Source organism: Xiphophorus hellerii, chromosome 4 (assembly GCF_003331165.1).
Source record: "Xiphophorus hellerii strain 12219 chromosome 4, Xiphophorus_hellerii-4.1, whole genome shotgun sequence".
Lineage (NCBI taxonomy): Eukaryota > Metazoa > Chordata > Actinopteri > Cyprinodontiformes > Poeciliidae > Xiphophorus > Xiphophorus hellerii.
This window is the reverse complement of record NC_045675.1, coordinates 18,343,007-18,365,891: the sequence shown is the minus strand read 5'-3', so window position 1 is coordinate 18,365,891 and position 22,885 is coordinate 18,343,007. Positions and strand designations below refer to the sequence as shown.

Sequence of the window (22,885 nt, the reverse complement as noted above, 5' to 3'; positions counted from 1 at the left end):
GTCATTGAATAACATCATTTAGCAAATCTTACTGGTTTTCCAACAAAGAACTGGAACGTAATAATGTTAGTTGTGATGCAACTTTAAAGTAAATGGAACACAGTGTTAACCATTCTTAACGTTTCTACTTGAGATACTGTCTGTGGCAGTAAAATTAGTACCAATATCCATGTAGCACATTCTTTATTTATGTTTAAATGTCTGCACCCTGAATAATTATATTAAACTTTATGCATACTGTTTGATTTGCAAGTGTTTTAATTAAACTTAAACTATAATTTCTTTTGGCTAAATCTTTTTGAGGATTTTGAAACATTAAATCTAAGAAGGTATATATTAGGGCTGCATGATATTAGAAAATCTTGTGACGGCACCAACACTGGTAACTATTGCTACGACTACATCAGTTGTGACATATGCCTGTTTTCTTCTTTCCTCCCTTTCTCATCTGTGCTTTTATGTCTCTGTGACCTTTAGAAGTTTGGGCAATGTCGTTTTTGTTTGGCGTGAGCATCTGTTGCCGTGAGGCTCTGTCCAAATGACTGAGCATCACATTAGCATGAAAAATGCAAGTTTATAATTCTAGGAATATTTTAGCCAAAATTAATTACCTTCATATGAATAGATATGAGTAACACACACACACGTATATTGCAATGATTATATATTTGTGATATATTGTGCAGCCTCATAACAGGATGTGTTTGGTCCCTATTTATTTAATTTCTGTAACACATAAGAATCCACTATAGTCATTAGAAGAGGTATTGTCAAGTAACTAAATATGTAACCGTGCACTTCTGTGAAATGCTGTGATGCTAGTTGGATGGCAGCACCATAAAGCAACTCTCCTTTGCCGTGTATTGAGTTATTACAACAGGTCTTCAGAGAAAAGTGTGCCTTCTTTGTTTCTTTCAACTTGCTGCTTTGCTAACTTCAAACCCTTAAAGCTCCTGCAGTGTATCCGCTGCCTCTCCACATTGCTTCCTTCAGTTTGGGCTGCGGCTCTTGAAGTTTTCTATGCGTTCTCTGAGGTCTTTGAGACTTCCCAGACTGTGCAGGGCTTGTCAGATTTTATAAGAGGGAGAGCTGTTAATGCATGCATCGCATGCTCTGACCTTCCCCAACAGTTGTATCATTTCTAAAGTGTAAACCTTTGTCTTTTGTTCTGCATCACCTCCAAAGAATAAGAGCTACTGTTTTACTTCCTAAAGTAGTAAGAAGGTTTGTACAACAGCCACACCCATATACTGTTATTATCTTTCTCCTGCTGCTCCATCTGTGTGCAGTTAACTTATGATGTTCATTATCTCGAGCACATTTTCCTCTTACAGTTAATTATAACCCACTTTGATAAGTTGATGACTATTATGTCATTTGTAGTAGGTGAAATGAAAGACTAAATTATATCAGTCCTCAAACCCTGATGATCACACAATAACTACATTGCTCTAAGACAAAGACCTAATTAATTTCTTATTCTAGTGTCTGAACAAGAAATTTGCCCAGCTGGATAAAAATACTTGTAGAAACGACAGAGTGAAGAATGTGTAGGTTGGAACTGAACTTTGTAGTTGCTGCAAGCACCAGCAGAGAGATGTGCAGGCCTTTCTTTTGTGCATGTTGAAAAGAAAGACTCAGGAGAGAGTGACTGAATTTAAGTTGCTAATGCCACTGAAGGACAATCACAGATGGAGCTCCTATAAAAATTAATGTGAGCATGGCAGGGATCCAACCCCTTAGAAATAACCAGTGTGTTTGATCCACTGCTTGTATTTAATGAAGTGCGGGAGACTAATTCAGAGCACAGATTTAACTTCATTACTGCAGGTGAGGGTAGACTTGGTCTTCTACTCAGAAAAGAGGGAATGAAAAGGAAACTGGCACCAGCTGGACTCCGCATCACCTACTTTCAAAATGCCCTGGTCTCTCCAACTGCCTCTTCTCTCTACGCAAGGTAAGGTTTTTAATTTGCTTCATAATGGAATTCATCTGAAGCATCTCGGCCATTAAGTGTTCTGCATTTGTCGCAGGCTGAAGAGCAGGCAAGTTGGATGGATTTCATTAGACAATCTGGGGCAGCAGAGGCACACAGGAAGTTCTCTTTCTCTCCCCTCTTTCAATGTTATTCTTATTTTAGTGTTTCTAACTTTTCATTTCACATGTCACTCTCCTTTTTTTTCATCCCCTGCCTGACCTCTACATCTTACCGGTCTAATGTGCGAGAAAGCTTTTCCTTTTCCCTTCACTATGCCAGTTAGGCACTTACAGCTTCGGGGTTGGGGTTGCTGTCCTTTCAGCTGATGTATTTTACTAAGTGAAACTAAGAGCTTCATCATTTTTGCCTACTCTTGGTCATTTCCCCATTTATTACAACCTCATCTGCGCCATCTGCCCCTTCTGGGGGCAACATCAGGTCTTAGTGGACCTCTCACTGCATCTTAAAAGCATTAACTGTGGGTGGGGACTGATGGATGGTAATGGCCTATCTCAACGTAACGTCCCTGAGCGCCTCTCAAGTGGGCCACAAGCTCCTTCCAGGTCAGAAAAAGAGCTAAGATGAAAGTAAAATGTCACTGAAAACCATGGGTGAGATGGGGAAAAATCTTACTGTCTTTCTTTAATAGCGAACAAGGCATTTATTTAATAAACTACACCAGATATAAGACCTTCAAATGAGGTTGGCTGTTACCTCACATTCATACTGTTTTTAGTTCTATTTGTCATATTCACTGCAAAGTTTTTATTTTTTGTCTAGTGAACACACTCCTGAAATCAGAAGACAATATAAAAGTATAAGAGCATTTTTTTCTGACAAGCATCTATGAATTGAATTTTCCTTGGGAAAACCTGAAAGGTATGCAAGATTTCTTAGAGCGACCACTGTGTGAATGTAAAAAAGAGGCAACAGGTGAACAAACTAGCTAACTGGCTTGACACTGTGGATACATGTGTACAAAAGCCATTCAAACTACCAGACTAAGCTCTTAAGATTTCCTGGAGTCAGAATTTCATTGGATATAATCCCATATTTTTTTTTAGCAGGGTTGATTTCTTCATTAATGACATGCAAGTTCAATTCCTAATTCAAAAATTAGTCAGGTTTTGTTGTACTTTGAAATCCAAAATTGTAGTGATTTTGCCCTGGAAACAATGCCTGCCAGGATACAACTGGGCAAAAAACATAAATCACTAGCCTGAAACTGTATATGTACATTAAAACAGAATGTTAAAATGACCATCTTAAGTTATCACTGTAAACTTGAGACTTCTTGGAGTTTTAATTAAAACACCAAATGACTGTCATTGGCTGGCAGTATATTTCTTTGTAAATTGTTTAGTTTTTTGCTGAATTCCTTGTTTTTTCTCTCATTATGCGTTAAGATTTTATTGAGCTGACCACAGTTTTATGGGAATATGACTGATAAAGCCTAGAGAGTGTAAGAATGTTTTTTTTTATAGCAAAATTCATATGTGACCAAAGTTTTGAAAAATGCTGCCCTAAAACATCAAAAACCACAGATGATACAAAAGAAAGTTATTCCAAGCTTCACAAGTGATTGCCAAAATGATTGTGGTTTGTTTTCTTGTTACTTTGTCACAGCAATGAGTAACAGCTACAATAAAACCTCTAAGTACATTATCAGAAAACTATGAAAATGTAATATTTCAGGTCAAAGTGAAGCTTCTGGGTCTTGTTTTTAGATTATTTTGTGAGCCCTAAATGAGGACTTTAAGCTCAACACTTTGCCTTTGAGACTTTTTTTCTTTTGAAGGAAGTAAGGAAGTAAGGAAGCAGTTCTTCATTTTTTGTTTAGTTGTATGATGAAGTTGGTTTTAAACACTGCACAGTGTGCTGGCCAAGCACCACCTTTAACTAATGGTATTTTGGCTACCCATGTACACTAGCTAACCATTCTCTGCACAGATTCTCATTGCCACTATAGTGTTGTTTTGTAATTTCTGTTCATCTCAAATTTAAAAAATAGTCCTAACTGTACATTCACATTTCCTCTTGTGAATAGCTCAATAGTTACACCCATGTTATTTGCTATTTTCTTCAGAATCACCAAAGCACGTAAAGTTCAGAGACAAAGGTCCTAGTGCAAGTCCTGCTACAGGCTTTTACAGAACTTAAATAACCTGTAAAAACAACTTAATGGCACTTAAGAGTATCATGCATACAAAGGAATTGTTGCCTTGCTTGAAATAGGCTGCTGGGATTTAAACACTTTCTGCTGTCTACAACCATATCCCAAAAAATGGCTTTCAAAATTGTTTTATGGGGATAAGAACCACAAATACAAACAATGTTAAAATGGACAAGGCCTCAGGCTGAATTTTGGTTTGAATGTGAAATCATTGAGCTTTTTAATAATCCAGGCTCTCAAATTAGTTGTAGATCCAAAGCCAACCAGGAAACAGCAGCAAGTCAAAGATAACAACCAGATAGCTGAGACACAAATAGACAGAAGGAAAATACAGAGAGGGGGAAGACAATGCTGGCCAGGGATGTTTGGACGAGAGAGAAAAGGGGGGCACAGGGCACCGGCATCCCTAAGTCGGTCCCAGGGGGATTCCCTCTCAGATAAATGGTGGGGAATGTGACCTAACGCCCAGGAAATGGTCATGTTTAATTTAACAAGCAGATGGCAGGGGCATCAGAAGTGTGTATGTGTGTTTGGGGGGGCGGGACGTGAAGCAACAAGCCTGCCTGGAGGATTCTCACAGCCTTCAGCCTCTCTACAACACAGAGAGCTTTCATGACAGAAAGTTCTCGCTTCATGTTCACGTAAACAACGTCAGACATGAAAACAATACCCACCAACCAAGAGATGCTTTTACAGTGCAGCTGTCAGTGGTGGCAGACAGAAATGAAAAATATGTGATTTATTTTCCATTGCCATGTTTATTTGACCATTATTTTTATTTAAAATAACTTCATTACAGTTGTAGAATATGTCAACGTAATTGACATATATATAAATAGAGATTTAAGGGTTTTTAATAATATTCATGACTTTTTTTGTCTAATTTCTGGTCCCAATATGTTAGGGTAATGGGTTTCCTGAGTTGGATAAACCCATAGAAATCCTATTGATTCTCTAAAATATATATCCATTATTAACAGATATGTAAAAAATAGGTCATGAAACACAATCAATGATATGATGGCCTGTTAACACAGATAACACAGTTAAGGATATAATTACTAATGCTACTAGCAGATTTGGACTTTAAAAAATGTATTCAACCAAGAGCTTTTTTTATAGAAAGTGAAACTGTTATCTATAGGAAAGAACAATAAAGTAATATTAGTGTAGAAAAAAAGATTTGCTATTATTTGCATATTAGCAAAGTGCAAGTCAAACAATATGCCTTTCTCAACAATAAATAGGAAAATCTTTATTGGTATTATAGCAGTCAAACCCTTCTTATAAAGGCCGACCAGCTTTTCGCATATTTCTACTGGTACTCTGATTTATTTTTGTTGGTGAGCCTTAAGGGCTTGGGTTTGGAAGGTCTTTTTGCCATCACACCTATTTTTTAATTTATTTATCAAATTCAAGTCAGGACTCTCGCTGGCCCACTCCAAAACTTTAATTTAACTTCAAGTAATAAATCATGAAAGTTAAATTGATACATCACTTCAAATACAAATGTTCCAGGTGTATGAACAATTTGGGGCTGACCTGCAACAGAACTAAATTAATAAGATTACCAATATCACTTTTTCCTAAATGGAGACCATAGTTCTGAAGCTTTAAAAGATTGAAAAATGTCACAGAGTCTTGTAATGACACGGCCTTTTGTATTTTTGTGAGTGGAGAAAAGTGATTGTGTGTCTTTCTTGCCTCAAGTAGTCCCTGCGACAGAGGATGAGGTTGGCTTTCGTGTACAGGGTGGAGCCCACCTCCCCCAGGCGGCAGTCGCAGCAGGCACATTTGAGACAGTCTTCGTGCCAGTATTTGTCCAAGGCCTTGAGCAGGTAGCGGTCTTTAATCTTGCGATTGCAGCCAGCACACCCCTTCTGCTTCCCTTTGGGCTGGACAGAGAGCATCGGCACACCTGTAGTGATAAGGAGACAAACAGCCACGCGTGATTTACGGCCCGGGAACACGAGTGACTTTTCGTGTTCTCTTCTTTTTTTTGATAAGCCAGCTGCTTCCCGAGGCGTCTAAGCCTGGTGTTCGCACATGGCCACGGCACACTGCCTACCTGCTTCATATGCATTAAAGAAAACACTCTTCCATGTAGATAGGCACCCAGGTCACATTGGACTACAACGCCTTGACTCACTTGTTCGGCTAAGAACACGCTGTAATACAAAAGTTACACGATCACTGGCTGTGGGCCATAGAGGAAGGGGGACGGATTTCTGTGAATAAAATACACAATGCCTGTTTAGCTTACTGTGGTATTTACAACAAGATGTGCAGTATGTTACTTACCTACCATTTCATCAAAACCCATTTCACTCAACTGTCCACGGCTGTAAAAGCTCCTCATGGGCTTTGTTTGGTATAGATTAACATTAACCTTTTAAAAAGCCTCTGACCACAAAAACGCTGCTACCAGACCCCAGTGAGATATGTTATGGCCTAAGTGCCTTTTAGCATACACTCACTCTGTGTTTCATAGAGGGACACACACACACAAACCCCAAACACACAATGCTCTCTCCTCTCTGTGCTCTGAGCATAACAGCCTTTCCTCCTTTTACACTTATCTGTACTCATGTGTCCGCAATGAGCGAGCCTAAGTTACCAAACTCGCAAATTGCCCTGCTGTCACGCAGGTCCCCTTTAAGTGCGCCTTTTAGCCTCCTAAAGGACAAATAAAGTCCATTTAATAACTGCACTAAACACTAATAGTCTATGTGAGGCTGACATTTGTGTTTGGACTAAAAGCCCCCCTCAGGCCACTGCTGGTACGGAGGCAGGGGTGCGTAGCTCCCCTCTGTAGCACTAACAGGTCTGCCACAGCTGAAAGCACAAGACAACAGCTCTTAAGACACTCTCTCACACACTGAGCTATTGATCCGTCTAAAAGAACACACAGTGGACGCCACTTGCAACTCTACTTTCAAAACACATTTGTCTCTCTCTACAAAAAAAAAAGGAAAAAAGGGCAGGACACCTGCGTGACGGGGGGTTAGGCTAACATTTTGTATGTTTGAGTGGGTACGGAGGCCTGGTTTATACGTCATACAAAGTTTATATAAAATGTTACTGACTTATTAGTCTGTGCAGGGCCAGATAAAAGTTTTTATTTGCATCTCTTTGGCAGGAAAGAAATGGCAACAGTGACGGCGTGTATTGTGCAGATAGACCTGCTATTTGCTTTGTTGAATGATAGAAACAACCTCGGCAGATACGAATGGACTGCCTCTCTCCTTGCTGTTTTTCCTCAGCTACGTTTATTGAGTTTGCTCTCTTTCAAAACGACCTTACACTGCTTTTCACAAAACCCTGTTAGGAATAGGAAAATCCCATTTCTGGCTAGCTTTTCTTGCTCCTTCAAACTTTTACATACACTTAAATTGACTCAGAAAATGCATTATTGGATCTAGATTTGCAGCTATTCTCTGTTCTTACATCAATTTTACAGGGAAAGCAAATTAATTAGGTACTTCCCTTTTCACGTAAGAAATGAATTACAATGCAGAGCTTGTTAGTCAAATTTATGGCACTGGTTGAAATGTTAGAAAGGAGTAGAGCGGTGTTGAGCTGTTCTATTTCTTTATCAGAAGTAGAAAGGAGAGGCTAATTGGTCCTGAGCTAGTGATGGGAGCCATCAATTAGTGTTCAGCCTGCCCTTCAGCTCCCCACCTGCCACCCCAAAACAGACCCCTTAAAGCTGCTGCGTTAGGATCACAAAACCTGCCATAAATACCAATGTTCAGAGTAAATGAAGCTAAAAAAGCTTCAAATTCAAGCTACACTGGATAAGGGCGGACTCTCCTACCTGTATTTCATGGCTTGTTAGGGGAGCTCTCTGCAGGTATGCCAACAGCGCTCGCCTGTCAGGCTTCTACAGAACTAAAAACAGTCTTAATGAGGGAGAGCTTGTGTGTGTGTGTGTTTGATTCAGAGCTTGTGTTCAACAAGAAGAAAAAAAACGAGTAGCTGCAATTCCCTCAAGGATCACAAAAATCTTTAATTTGCCTTTTATGACACCTAATTAGTTATTCTACTCAAAATCTTTGCTTTAAATAAGAGAACTAATTATATAAAAAGGTCGTTCCTGCACCTCCCGAGGAACAACTCCTAATTGGCTGAGACCACCGCCCCACCACACATTCCTTTAACATATCGTGTGTGTTTTACATCAAGTTTGAAAAGGACAAAGCTTAACCTATCCTGGAGTTACCGAGTGCCGCTCACAGCCACCGTTAGATGTTTAAAACCCTGCTCAGCATCATTAAAGTGACACTACAGTTTGTGTCTAATATGACCCAGGTTCTGTGTTTGCAGTTAGTCTGACATTTATTTCTACACACATACGTGCTGGGTTCTTTGCTCCGAAGTGTGGCAGAGATTTTTTTTTTTTTTGCACACCGCCTGAAGAGCCATTGCTGGGAACAAACATAAGTTTTATGTCTTCCCTGAAAAACAGCCTCTGGAAAACAGGAGTGTAGCAAGCAGGAGCTAAAACCTACTAAACAAAAAGCAGTGACAGGAAAGAAAGTGATTGTGTAAAGTAAATGTCTTTTCAATTCCCTTAATGCCATGAGACATTTTCTTGCACCTGTCACCACTCTGGGCGCTCTGCGTAATGCTGAAGTAGAACAGAACCTCAAATTCTTGGCAACTCCCAAAAAGCAAAAAAACAACAAAACCAAGTTGCATTATGAAAGGTAGAAGCAGACGAAGAGGCAGCCTCCACTTAATCCATTCCATTTAACAGATACAAGTGCCACTGACCTTCCGGTGTCATTTGATGTCACCAAAAGCATGCCTCTCCACATCACAATTCGCTCCTCCAACACAGGGATGCATTTTACCCCTCAAAGTGGAGAGACAGCACTTGCTCTGCCAAATATCCTTCCTGAGGGGGGAATTTAATTTGCCATTAGTGCTGTGTGTAAAGCCCTGTCATCTCTCTCTTTCTTTAAGATTACATCTTCAAAGAATATGTACAGTTAGTTTTACTCAGCCCAAGCGGCCTGTCAGAGCATGTATTTTCATTATAGATAGCATCCGATTTCTCTTACCCTATTTACACTTCCATTTTTGCAGTTATCAGAAAAACCAAATCAGTCCAGTAGGCTTTTTGTATATATTGGAAGTTTTTAAGAGAAAATACACAGCATAGATCATTCAAGGAAGTGTTTGGAAAATGAAAAAGAAATGCAGTTACTGCAGCGATATCGTATGAGTAAAGAGACTTAAAGCCACATTTTTGTGTCACCCTTGTAAGAATACTTGGCTCCAGTGTTTAAAACAAGTACGTGTTTACTTACATGTTGCAATCATGTACACACAGGTTTCCCATGTAACCTGAGAGAACAATCAACTACCTGTCAGTTGTTTAAGACTGGTTATTGATTCAACATCAGCTGCTGCATTGACAATAATCATCACATCGCTTGAGAAATTCTGCTGCTGTGCTTCAAAAGTTAAAGAAACATCAGAACCAATTAATCACCAACAGTTTATTCAATACACTGCAGGTTTTATGGGGTTTATGAGTAATTTATGGTGTTTATCAGAACCCAATGTCCCTTTTGCCAATGCAACAAGTCATCTTGACCTTTAAAGGCAGAACAAAGAGTTGCATCTGCTTCTGTGTCTCATTATGATTAGTTAAAAGCTCTGACTTCATGGTGTGACGCCCTCTCTGCAGGTTCACTGGGAGGTAAAGGATCTTACGAAAACTGTTCAGCCCTCCTGACAAATTAGGAGGGAGGTGGAAGTTGGCCCTGGGTGGCCCTTTCTCTGAAGGACCCCTCATAATTTGCAACCCCCAGCTGCACTGAATGAGACAGGGTTAGCCACTATAGTGGTAAGCACAAAAACCTAGATCTGCAGGAAAATTGGCTTCCACCTCGCTTAATGATTGCATTTATCTGGAGCACTTGCACTTCTCATTATTGTCATCATTATCTTCATCAGTGTCAACTATTAATTGAAATAAGTGCTGCACAAAAGAAATCTTATAATACCTCTATAAACTGGAAACTCTATGAAAACCTAACCAACATTAGTCATTATATCGAGGAACTTTGTACAAGTTTTGAACAATAATTAAAACATTCAAATGTTTTCTAAACAATATCTGTTTAGATACTGTTTAGATGAGTCTTCTCTTAACTGGCTCGAGGCAGTAAAATATAACTTAAAAGACCAACACAAGGTGGTGGTAATGGACTAAGTTGCTTGTTATCCGTGTGGTTCTTCTTCTGGCAGTAACGGTCACTTCAAGTGAATGACAAGTAAGATGCATGAAGAGAACAGACACGTGGAAAAATAAGGAATTGGCTCTTAAGTTACACAATGTTGGGTAAATAAAAGTTTTCCTGTACTCCTAAATCATTTAGTAATGGATAACATTAGCTCTGCGTAAGGTCAGAGTAATAATCAATGTTCATAAAGGCAATGCTTTTGTAAAATTCTAATACTTTTTGACTGAAAATCACCATGCCTCTGTATTTTGTTATGATTTAATTATAGAAATACGCAGAGCAGGCTCATTCCTGGCCTATTCCAATTTTCAGTTTCCTTTAAGGTCTGAACTGCCAACTCTGATTTTGATTTTTCATTAGGATAGTAAGGCGTTAAATAGGAAGAAAATGTTCTTTCATGTTGAGAGTAACTAAATCCAACTGAAAATTAAATAATTACAAGATTAACTTGATTTATTTGTCAATGCTCATCCTACACTATCTAATTTTTATGAAATTCTGCAGAAAAAATGCATCCAGTTATATGCTTTTGGTTAACACATTAGTATACAAAAAAGTAGTAGTTCTTAGTTTTGATTTAGTGAAAACTATTAGAGAAGCAAATGAAAAGTAAATAAAACAAAAATCTGAATTTTGATCTACAAATAACTTATGATTAAAAAAAATGTGACAATCCATTCTATGGTACAACTGATTAAGGGATCCACATATTATTATATTATATTAAATTATAATATAATAATACTCATTGCTCTATAGAATGGTAAAAACATTCTCTGTTTTTGCTCTACTACTGTAACTCTAATCGGCCCTCATGAGATTACAGCCTTCAGGCGCCGATTTACTCGAGTCCTTTGTGTTTCAGCCACCACTGTAAGTGCTGTGGCCATGGCAATCCCAAATAAAATGTTGTCCCGGGGCCAAGGTGTCGGCCACTATGGTTAATAGAGATCTGATGCAGATGTCTCGCTATTGTATGTGGAAATCAGTTTCCAAAATCTCTGCAATTCAACCAAAGACATGTTTTTCAGTCTGCAAGACAAAATACAAGACATCTGGTAATAATATCAGCTGGAATACACATGTCAGCTGAAAGCAGCCTGATGAGAATGTTCTCTGTGATAAACAAAGACCACTGATTCGTGTTCCTGTCGTTAGCTGGAGCATATGGAAGGAGTAAAGAAAAAGCTATGCATGAGCACAGAAAGAGACACATGCATACACTCTTCCCTTCAAATTAGGTAGTTTCTTACAAAAGCCCAAGTCAATATTACATTTCAAGCTGACTGTGTTCCCCTTATAATTTGTTGTAAGAGCCTTCTTTATTACTGTACAGCATGCTGCTTTTCCAGATGGTTGTGTATGAATGCTGGGGTCTGTGAGGTGATTTCTGAGACTGTATGCCCGCTATGATTATGACATAATTAACACCCACAGTAAGTGGGAGAGAAAGCAGACAGAAATGGTGCAGGGGGACTGTTCATTAACAAGATGCACTCTCTCAAACTTTGCAGCTTGCTGTGGCTAATAAGCCTCACTGAAACGAAGCCCAGCCGTCCCTTGCATTGACCCTGGCACCGGCCGGGATAAGGGAGGGTTTTGTCTCCTGGAATAATTGCTCTTTTCACATGTTACAAGTGTCCTGACCCCCACGGTCGGCAGCCACTTTCCCTACCATAATTACTCCTGATCCGCTCCAAATGAGTCAGCCGCATTAGGACTGCAATAACACTGGCCCGGCTTCAAGCGCGGCACGGGGAGTCTCAGCAGAGCGGCCCAGAACAGGACTGCCTTTTCTCCCAGCCCATGGTCATTTCCATCACGTCAGAGGTGCATTTCTTACACTTCAAGTCAGCATGAAGGCCCTGGGCTCTGTTTTTTTTCTTTCTGGGGCTTACAGACGGCATTGTTAGCTCCTGGTGCGCACTGCTCTCTGCGGTTTGGCTACAGACTTCATCCCAATTAACGGAAAACTTCATTAGGGTGTTTTTCCACACTTTTCAGCCCCCTATTATTTTTAATTTATTCACTTGGGGTTAATTAAAAGAAATGTATCACAGAGATATGCAACAGCTTTCTAATTAAATTCATTGCTCCTGTTTTTTTAAGACATGAAACTGGCAGAGATTCCAAATTATTACAGAAGGCAACGTGTTCCAGCACTTGGTTGCTCGGTAGTAGGTTACAGTGGGAGCTCTGCAAGGTAAGCTGTCAACAGCGAAGCCTGAGTTAAAAGGAGCGAGATGGGGCAAAGAAAACGAGGTAATAAGATGAATGAGGAGGAGGAGACGGGACACAAAACATTTGTGATTTTTATCATGCAGTTTTACCACGAATAAACCCATGAGAGCTCTTACAGCAAAGAAAGATTGTCAGAGTGCTGGCAGAGCAAAAGAAAGATTTGTTCCAGCCAATCATCAGTGGAGGTGCTTCAGGGCTTTCATTCTTGTTAATGCATGGTATCTACATAAAAAACTGTGATTTTTGCCATTATTTTGGTCAACATCATCATTTACCAGAAAAAAATGCTAAAATAAATTTTTATCCTTAACTCCCTGTCAGAATTTAAAAAAAAATAAAAAAATCATTTCATTTATTCTGAAACCACTTATTCTGCTTTGCCTTTGTAAACTTTTCTTGAGGGGGGAGGTAATCACATCTGCCACCCTCTGAATCCCCGAGAAAATAAAAAAATAAATCTAAAACCATTAGACCTGTCACAGCCACTTTCCTGCCGTCCAGAACAAAATGCACCAACACTTTTTACTCCACATTAAAAATGCATTGAGAAAGGAATAAATGCAGCCCCTCTAAAAGTTTGTCACTCATGAGGTCAGGAAGTGATGTACAAAATCCTTCCCACTCCCCAGCAATTACCACACACTTATTATTTCAAAGGATATGCCAGGAGACAGGTGTGCCATTCAGGGTCCTCAGCATGTTGGAAAATGGAGGGGAAGGAGGAACACCATACTGTGACGCACTGTGTGAGCTTCTTTAATCGTGAATAATGCAAATTCCCCACAGGGGGCAGTTATTTGGCAGCGCGTCATTCAAGCATCCCACTCCCACAGCTGATGGGGTAAATAACAAGGGTGGCTGGGTGGGTGCACAGTTAGACAGAAGGGCCTTTATGAAGAATCTATGTTATGCTCTGTTTCCTGTTGTTCCACTAAGTCAAAGAAATGCCATTCATGGCATTCAAAATGCAATTATGATCATGGTTTTATATCTTTAATTACAAGAAATGATTCTACTTTTTTCCCCTCTTGGAGTAATTCTTGTTATGGGTCAAACTCTAACGGTAATTCAGCCATAAAAATCTGGTGTAATGAATTGGAATAAAATGAAAAGTAGAGACAACAGGATGGAGGAAGAGCAGCTGAATGTCCATGAAACAAGTTTAAAGTTCACATTAAGTTCACTGGGAATGTGTGCGGATGGCATCACCCACTCAAATTATTAGCAACAAACACCCCACTTAATCGCTGATGAAATCTTCAACTTCAATGATCGCAACCTCATCTATTAGACCTCAGGGACATTGAGAAACCTGGTTTAAACACAGGTTTTAATTAGCTATTTAAGATTTTATTTACTGAAGGTCATGCTAGGAGAGGTTATTCCACTGCAATTTGGATCTTATTTATGAAAAGTGACCCCGGGCTTTTCTATTTACCACCCAGATAACTGATAAGACCTCAAGAATCTCTTCGTCTTGCTTTTAATTCTTGTGGTTGAAAGAGTGAAATAGCTTAAAGGAGATTTTAATTTGCTGTTTATGGTGTACATGAATTAATTAATTAGATTTTTAATTACAAATGATCAAGTGAGGATAAAAATACAACTTATACATCTCTTGCTTATGGCTAAGTGTAATTACACTGACCTACATCTCAAGCTGCTCAGGTAAGGATAAGTAAAGATGACTATATTAAATAGTACGCCAGGATAATTAAATTGGTTTTAAAAGAAAAGTACTTATTTGACCTGCAGGAAAATTGAGCACAGCATTACTCATTTGTCCAGAGTGAGATTGTGACACTTTCAGTCTCACTAGCAACCCCTGGAGGTTGTCAGCTCCTGATGCACACTAAAACAAAGTGCTGCTGCTCAGCTAACACTGTCATACTGTGAGATATTTACCATCACAACAGACATAGAAGCAAACAGAAAGCAAGGATGGGGAATTTTGAAAACACAATAGTTGCACAGGGAAGGGTTTCCGAAAGCAGATTCTGAACACGACAGAACAAAATTTATTCTCTTTCAAAGTTTCTAAAGACTCTACAGAGATTTAACTTTGTTTATCTGCAGGTGACACTTCTTTAGTCCACAGTTACCTATGTCAGTCAAACTAGTGACCACCTGCATGTAATTTACCGGTGCATAAATGTTTATTGAGCTTGTTCTGACTATTCTTTTGTTTGACTGAACATTGAACCAAAGATTAGTTGTACTCAGGGGTGTAATGCGATTTGATGAATGAGATGCTTAAAGGCCAAGATAATTCTCATTAATGTGAAGTTATACCAAGCAATTATTATCAACCCCAGATATGAATATGAGGGATTTAACCTTGACACCCTGTAACTATGTTTAAGACTCTTATTTGAAAGTTAGACAAGAAGTAGTTCTTGAAGCAGTCAACTAATAAAGTGGCAGATTAAACAAGTTGACAACACTGGATTACCTAAGCACTTAGAAGCACCAACTAATTTTGAACAGTGAATGATTCATAAACACAGTCAGAGCATAGCAACTGGCTAACTGTTAGCAGTTCACCACAACAAAGCTGACATCGCCTTCCTCTAGAGCAGCGGTTTCCAAAGTCAGTCCTTAAGGCTTGGTCTCCTGAATGGCTTTGGTCTCTCCCTGGTTCACCAACCCCTGAATCAAATGATAGTTCATTAGCAAGCCTTTGAATAAGTTTAAAATCAGATCTGTTGGAGCAGACACACTTCTAAAACTGACAGGACAGCAGCCCTCAAGGACTGGAGCTGCATGCAGGGGCTGATGCTCTATGGTTTCTAGGATGTATTTATTCACCTCTGTTTCAAAATGTTATGTATGTAGTGGCTATGCAACAGAAGTCTACTTTAGCCATGTTCTACTACTATTAATATTGTTTATATTTTGTATAAATTTTAAACATGCATTTACTGCTGCTTGATTCACCTTCGAGTTTGTTGGCCAGCTAGGTAAAGCTAGCTAAAAATCACTTACCAGCCACATCTTCTCTCAGTTCTGAACCCATGCTTGCTAAGAAAATAAACAGTTTTAATTCAAACCTGCACACTGTCAGAAGGTTCAGGAGGTTGACATATTCAGCTGTGAGAAATTTAAAACTAACTTTTTAATAAAGCTTGTGGCCAAAATGTATTATTGGAAATCCAACAATGTGTAAAGAGAATTGCATATCGGCAGTGTCGTATTGCAATGCACCTTTTGTTGTGCATCTAATGATGGCCATATTGGATGGGTCTGTCTTGTTTTTGTGCCAAAACAAGACAGATAGAAATTTTCTGAATTTAAGCCGGAATAATTTATTTATGCCAGTGGGTGGCATAGTGTACCTTAAGAAACTTAAATAAATTACAACTGCAAAAAAAAATCATACTTTGAAATATTCAGTATGTCAAATCTTAAGAAAAATCTAATTAGTGGCCTGAAAGGCCTTCTTTAAATTATCAATTACATCAGAATAGCTAATCTTATTGGAGGAATTGATTGTCAGGAAAAAAAAAATGTGTTATTGATTTTGGGCCGGTTGTATACCTCTGGATATTAGTCAATCCGATATGGGACGCGGTATGAAATGGCATTAAGATCTGTGTTCTTTTCAAGAGAATATTACTGGTTTGAAAAGTCAGTTGTTTCATAGAAAAACAAATGGGCGATGGCAGATAACTTTAAGGTGAAAAAGTAAGAGTAGCTATGGATAAAATGATAACTGTTTGTTTTTTGATAATTAATACAGTTAGTTTTGTATTGGTTAACTTCCTGTTTTTATTTTGATTTCTTGTTGTTGGCTTTAGCAATCAAGATGTAGGACTACAACACAAACATTTTTTTTGTAACTATAAAATTAATAAGTAGTTTATAAAACGTCATGTCATTGAAACATTTAACAATATCTCAATGTCATATTGCCATTATTTGCCATCGCCCATTTGTTTTTCTATGAAACAAGCAGAGAGTAGACTGCTTTAATTCAGCCATATGTCTAATTCAGCCAAAATACTTCAACAAAAACCTGGATACTAACAGGTTGTCTGGTTCTCTGTTGCTGTTTCACAAATCTTTTCGGCAGCGAAGAGAATGCCTACTCAAACATGCCAGCCTAAATGTTGGCGGTACTTGAAACACTTATACTGTGTCATAAGTCAACACCTAAGCTTTTGTTGGAATAATTATGTTATCAAAGGCTTATAATATGTTTGTCACAACAGGCCTGCTTTTGTAAAAATATCCATTGCTGGATTTCAAAACATATTGTTTTCTGATGATCGACATTCACTTCCTACCATTTCCCTCAAAACAGAAATTTCCATAGGTGCCTTTAAAGGGGTCATACCTGGTATTTGCGAATCTAAAACATGTCAGTTCAAATTTTCGGACTGTATAAACTCCACAAATTTTTTCTTGGCCATTGTTTAAAAAGCAAATCAATACTATACACAAAATCACTAAAGAAGATAGACTGTTTTTTTGAGACCCATCAGGGCAAAGAAGATTTAGGATCCAGTTTAGATATGAATTATGCTCTTATAGCACCATTTGAGAAACATGTCTCAGCTACTGATGAATCATTGCTGATTAAAGTGTAGTTTAAGAATCAGCTCAACGTATCACCTCAGTAACTTTGCAACAGGTCATCTCTCTTTCTCATGCTTTCTTTTTCTTCGCCTGTGATGACAGAAAAAAAAAAATCTCTCACGGAGTGAAGAGTAACCTTAACAGAGTAGATCATAACTCCCAGTCAGAGCAGAAGGCAGTCAATAAATAACTTAACAGCGTGTAACAAAAAGATGGAGAAATGTTGAAGGAGATGTGTACATGTATATTTGTAGAAGCATCACTCTGTGTATTCTACTTTTTTTTAACACTTTGACAAGAGTGTTGTCAAACATAACTCATGCGTCAGCTTTACAGTGACAGGTAGCTGTCAGACCTTCTTCCAATGGATTCTAGCAGAGCAGTAACTAACTATATATAAACATTTGTTTACGCCTGTCAGGATGTAATGTGACTAATACTCTTTATTTCTCAAGATTTCTACTACTTACATGTTCCTTCACTCAATACCCAAACTTCCTCTATATTTAAAAATATCCTTCGGAGTGAATAAAAACAGTAGGCCAGATTATAGTAGGATCCAACAGCGATGATCTGCTCCCCGCCACCTGTGTTGCAGCCACACATCTTGTTGCTGGGAATCTGTATATTATAACATGACCAGCATGTGGCTTCTGGCAGTAATAAAAGAGATGCTCTTGCAGCTCAAGAATGCATAATTGAGTTTGTGCAGAGCGCTGATGAGTGCGGCCATTTACATCCAAGGCAGGTGGGTGCGCACACTAAAACGTGTCTCTCAAGTCTCAATTCGGTCCCTTTGAATTCCACTTTAGATCACGGAAATGATACGGATCTGCCGCACTCGTAAAATGTGAAACGATCAGGGCTGATAGGGATCTAGAGGTTTAGTAGTGACGAGATGAAATTGTCTCTAGTGAGAATTCTGCAATTGTGAGATATCAGACTCAGATTAGATTAAATTAAACACTCAGGGCTGAAAATGGTATTAATGTGGTTTTGCGGGACATTTTTCTCCTGAGCTTAGCTAGAATGAACAGCCGAAGCAGCTTTAGGGTGACCTGACAAGTGCATTGGTAGTAGTCAATCCATTGCATGTATTGCTATCAAATATGTAGATTTAGCTAAATTTAATGCAATGGATATAAGATCTGCACAGATTGAATTTAGAACTATTTAAAAAAAATCTATGTTACTCTAAAATTACAGTAGAGCAAATTGACATTGTTGCCTTTAAAACGAAACCACCCCCCCCAAAAACAAATAAATAAATATAGTTCCTGACTTTAAAAAAAATCAAACAAAGCTGTGTGTTTTTAATACTGTTCAAGGCCTACAGCAGAAAAATGAGACGTAATTTCACTGTTTGAAATGGGCAAGTTTAATTTTGAAGCCCGAGCGAACCAATAAGCTGAGAAAATGGCAAATAGAAAAGAGCAAATTGCATTCCTCTGTAAAAAAAAAAAGTGAAAAAAAGACTTAAGGAACATATAAAAGTAATCTCCAGCTGGAAATTAGAAATCAACCCTCAGAAACTGAATAACAGAAAAGAAATATTACTGTCCACTTTCTAAATCAATATAACATCGCTATGAGACAGTATTGCCATGGCAACACTGGTAAAGAATGAAGCAATTCTTATTATTTCAAAATAAATATCGGAGCCTGAAGCCCGACTTTTATTACAGCGGCCGACAGATTGCCAAGCCTGTATTCAGCTGAAGCATTGCTTTTCAATCACATGTGTTATGAATGTAGAAATTCCAGTGGACAGGATGATAACGGGATCTTAAATTAACCCACAAAGGTGACCAGAAACTTATCAGCAGCTGGAGGATTTTCCTTTTTGCTCCCTTCTCTAAGGGGAAATAAACTGTGGTTCTGTTAATATTCAGCAAAAATACGCCTTCAGCGTGCACACACTTTCTTCTCTCATAGTTAAAAGAGAAAATGGCTGAGTTGCTTTTTTTTTTCTCCTTTCAAATTAGAGGCAAATTGGAGCCTGATATCACAGGGTGAAGTAAAATGTTGACACAGAATATTTTGGTACATGTGTTGCTATTCATTATCGACTATGGCCTGCATATTAGGTCATTTCAAAGAACAGTGCCTGTTTTCCTTCTACAGTCATCCGCAGTGCTCTCAGTTCTCTCCAGAATTGTTTAAATTATAAGTTCATACTTTAATTACCCTTTAAAAGAGTAAGTAATTTGCAGTTTGCATGCAATGGCTGTCATAAACGACATTCAAAATGTCAAAAACTTCCCTAGCTTACGAAACGGCACATTAGCTCTATATAAGTTAATGTGGAACTGATGCATGTCTGCAGTTTTCAGTTCATGTACTGAGATCTATTTTTCTTGGCCAGCAATAAACTATCAACCCAATTTCCTCTAAAAATGTCCCACAAAGTTGAATTTCTTGTAATAGCTTCTGCAGCTCAAATTGTTGCAGATTTTGCTAAGTTTAAAACCAGACAAGCAGCATTAATACACTGAAGCTGCCTAAAATCGCAGTTTTGAATACACCAGTAGAATACCCGGTGAGCTCTCTCCTGGAAAATACTGAAGCCGGAATTGAAAAGTTATTTGTGTAAACACAAACCGGTGTATGAGAAAATCAATCAAGAGGCACGGAGCCATCGCACACCTGTGTGGCCACCCAAAAACACCAACTCACGCCTTGCTCGCTGCACATGTGTATTTGTGCAGGCACTTAGAGGATACATTAGACAAGAAGGTTGAATTGACAACCCTATAACTTTAGAGCCAATAAACGCTAAGAGGGCACCACAGTGAAAGAGACCAGGGCCAACCTGCTGTGTTGACAACCTGCCCAAAAAAAGAAAATATGCTCAAGCCCTGGGTTGCACCCAGCAAATAAAGGGTGAAGCTTTTAGGCAATGAGCAGCAGGTGATCTCAGCTTTTCTGCAAGTCCTAATGCTCCTAAAAGCCTCTCTCCCTGCTTCTGTAATTGGGCATCAGTAGTTAATGTAGTATTGACTGCATTACATGCTCCTGTGCATCCTTTCCCCACTAATGCCATTTGCATCACCTTGTACATTTACCATATTGCTTAGCCAATAACTGCTAAAAGCAATCCGAATCGTGAATCATATGGGGAACTTTTAGCAAGATGGACATCCGAAGAAGGGGCCAATTTACAGTTGAGTTAATTTGAGTACATTAGCACAACATAGCCTGAGCCAGACAGACCAATTTATGTCTGCACCGCAATCCTTTTATTGGTTCTCAGATGTGTAAGTGTAAGGATGAAGCGCTAAGACAAATGAAATATCCATTTTCAATCATAAATAATGTGTTCCAAATGCATCCACTACTTTCATATGAGGCGGATAAACTTCAGTGTGCAGCAGAAATATACTGAGATGTGGTATATGGTCCATGAAGGCTGTCACTGTGTATACCAGCAGGTGGTCCATATTCACTCAATCCCTCTAAAGAGGTGCAGAATAAAGAGAGTTCCCCCCCCCCCTTTCAGAACACATAAAAACCTTCAGTGAGGCTGCTGTGGATATCATGCTGAATAAATGAAAGTGCATCTGAGCATTTCATCCAAAATGGGACGTCATTAGAGGCAAGTTTGATTCAAATTAAAATTAATTAGACTGCCTCACCCATTAACCTGAATACATTGAAATAGATAAGTAATGCAAGAAGGCCTATTTCGATGGGAAGTGAGCGAACGTCGCACGGCGCTATCCATAATTTGCAATCAAGTTAAAAGCACTCCGCTGTCATCTCCCATCCCGTGTGATGTCAAAGGCTGCCTCGCCAACTTCACAGACGCAAAAAGCACTTAGAGAGAGGAGCAAAGAGGAGAGGAGAGTGTGTGGAGTGGTGTATACTGCCCTAAAAAGACGTAACACAACAAATGTGGTCTGAAATAAACACGCAACTCTTCCAAACTGAGCGGCAGTTTCGAGGTGGCAGTGTATTTGTGGAACTTTCGTGGAGAAATGTTTCCCTGCCGAGCAAATAAAAGACCGGAGCCCGTCGTGATTGAATGAGGTCGAGACCCGGGGAGACTTCAAACGTGTAAAAATGTCAGTAGTTTCCCCGGGTTATTATTATTGCATCCTGCTGCTGAGGATGTTACTCACCCTCCTCCTTGTCCAACACCATCGTCCTGAGGAACGAGGAGTCCTTCCCCGGGCGATCCGTCCTCGGCTCCAGCAGGCTGCACCGCTCCGTCTGCTCACCGCTTCTCCTGGAAATGGCTTTGAAACGCGCGGCTGACTCTACTAGACTACGCCTCGCTAAACCAAAAAAAGGGGGTAGAAAAAAAGGAGCGAGAAAACCTGGAAAGACAGATCGCTTTCTGCACCTCCTATCAATAATAATTCACACACGGAATGCGGCGATAAACACGACGAGAACCCCCTTTTCGGGCTGAACTGTAATGCAAATAAACACCGCTTCGGTTGCCCTTGATAAATTCCATGCGAAGGTAAAAAATGGCAAAAAAAAAAAAAAAACAACGAAAAGCGAGATAAATTTAGAGTATATCTGCGTAAAAGAGTGCACATACACGGACGTATCACACGCTCGGACTGAGAACCAGCTGAGCTCTCTCCTCTCGGTGTTAATGCTCTCCTTTTCGTCTTCTCATTTGCTCCGAAACAGCAACTATATATTCAAACAAATCCAATTGCGAATCTGACAACTGCTAAAAGCAAAGTCGCGCCGCCTCTCTCCCAGTTTGTGTGCCGCGCTCTCGCCTCTCTGCCGCTGAATAAATGCGCGCAGTTTCCAGAGACCCTCGGATTCCCCTGTTAATTAAATCAATTCATTATGCTCAGATCTGATTAGCAGCCCTTCCCCCCCTCTTTGAATCAATTATTCAATACACAAACATAATTGCTTGTGCCAGAGGTGTCTAAGTATTAGCTTATTTAACTCCAAGGACACTAATTACCCCTAGGGCAAGGGAACTTTTCTCATTAATTCTGACAAAACACAAAAGCACAGCTAAGGGAAAGTGAGTGCGTGCACGGGCGCGCGCATGCCTGCCAGTCTGAATGCGCGTGATGGAAAGAAAGAGAGCGAGAGGGAGAGCACGCGCACGTGCATGTGGAGGGGTTGTGTTAATGTGTGCGTAAGTGTCGGCAGAGAGGGAGAGTGATGCTGCTCCATCCTGGTAGACTTTGAGTCAACACAAAATGCGCTTATTGTTTTCCTCTCCGACTTCTACTTTCCTCCGCAGATTTGAAACCGTCTAATTGCGGTCTGTTTAGCCGCTAATTAGCGTCCAGACGCACTTATCATACATACATCATACACGCAGCCGTTTCAAAGCAAGGCGAGCACAACAGATGGGCCGCGTTTTTGATTAGTGGCTAGATAGAAGGGCTCAGTTTCGAATCTGGTAATATAATTGTTGCCCGTTATTGCCAAGATGAAAGTGTTGCTGTTTCGTGGCGGAGCCTTAAATAGCACCACTTTCACTTGCCCTGCGGAGACTGTTAACCAATTAAGGGTGAGATCCAACAAAGATTAGCCATTTAGGAGAGTGGAGCGGAGTGGAGCTACAATAACGCTGGTTTGTCAGCGGCCAGCAGGCTGTCTGTGGTGTGAGCCTGCTCAGTCTGTCCTTGCCTTCTGTCACGTTTTGCACCAGTTATTCCATTGTTTCAGTAC

The 22,885-nt window shown here is 39.5% G+C and overlaps 1 protein-coding gene across 1 annotated transcript in view; it reads right to left on the bottom strand.

The window, feature by feature from the left end:
* lmo1 (LIM domain only 1) overlaps nucleotides 1-22,141 on the bottom strand; it is a 29,496-nt gene extending 7,355 nt beyond the window's left edge. Inside the window, exons 1-2 of the mRNA XM_032561307.1 lie at nucleotides 21,349-22,141; nucleotides 5,856-6,069 (exon numbers count right to left, since the gene is read on the bottom strand). Of these exons, the coding sequence (XP_032417198.1) occupies nucleotides 5,856-6,069; nucleotides 21,349-21,370 (236 nt within the window). The 5' untranslated portion in view covers nucleotides 21,371-22,141. The remainder of the gene's footprint in view (nucleotides 1-5,855; nucleotides 6,070-21,348) is intronic.
* Nucleotides 22,142-22,885: the final 744 nt, after the last annotated feature.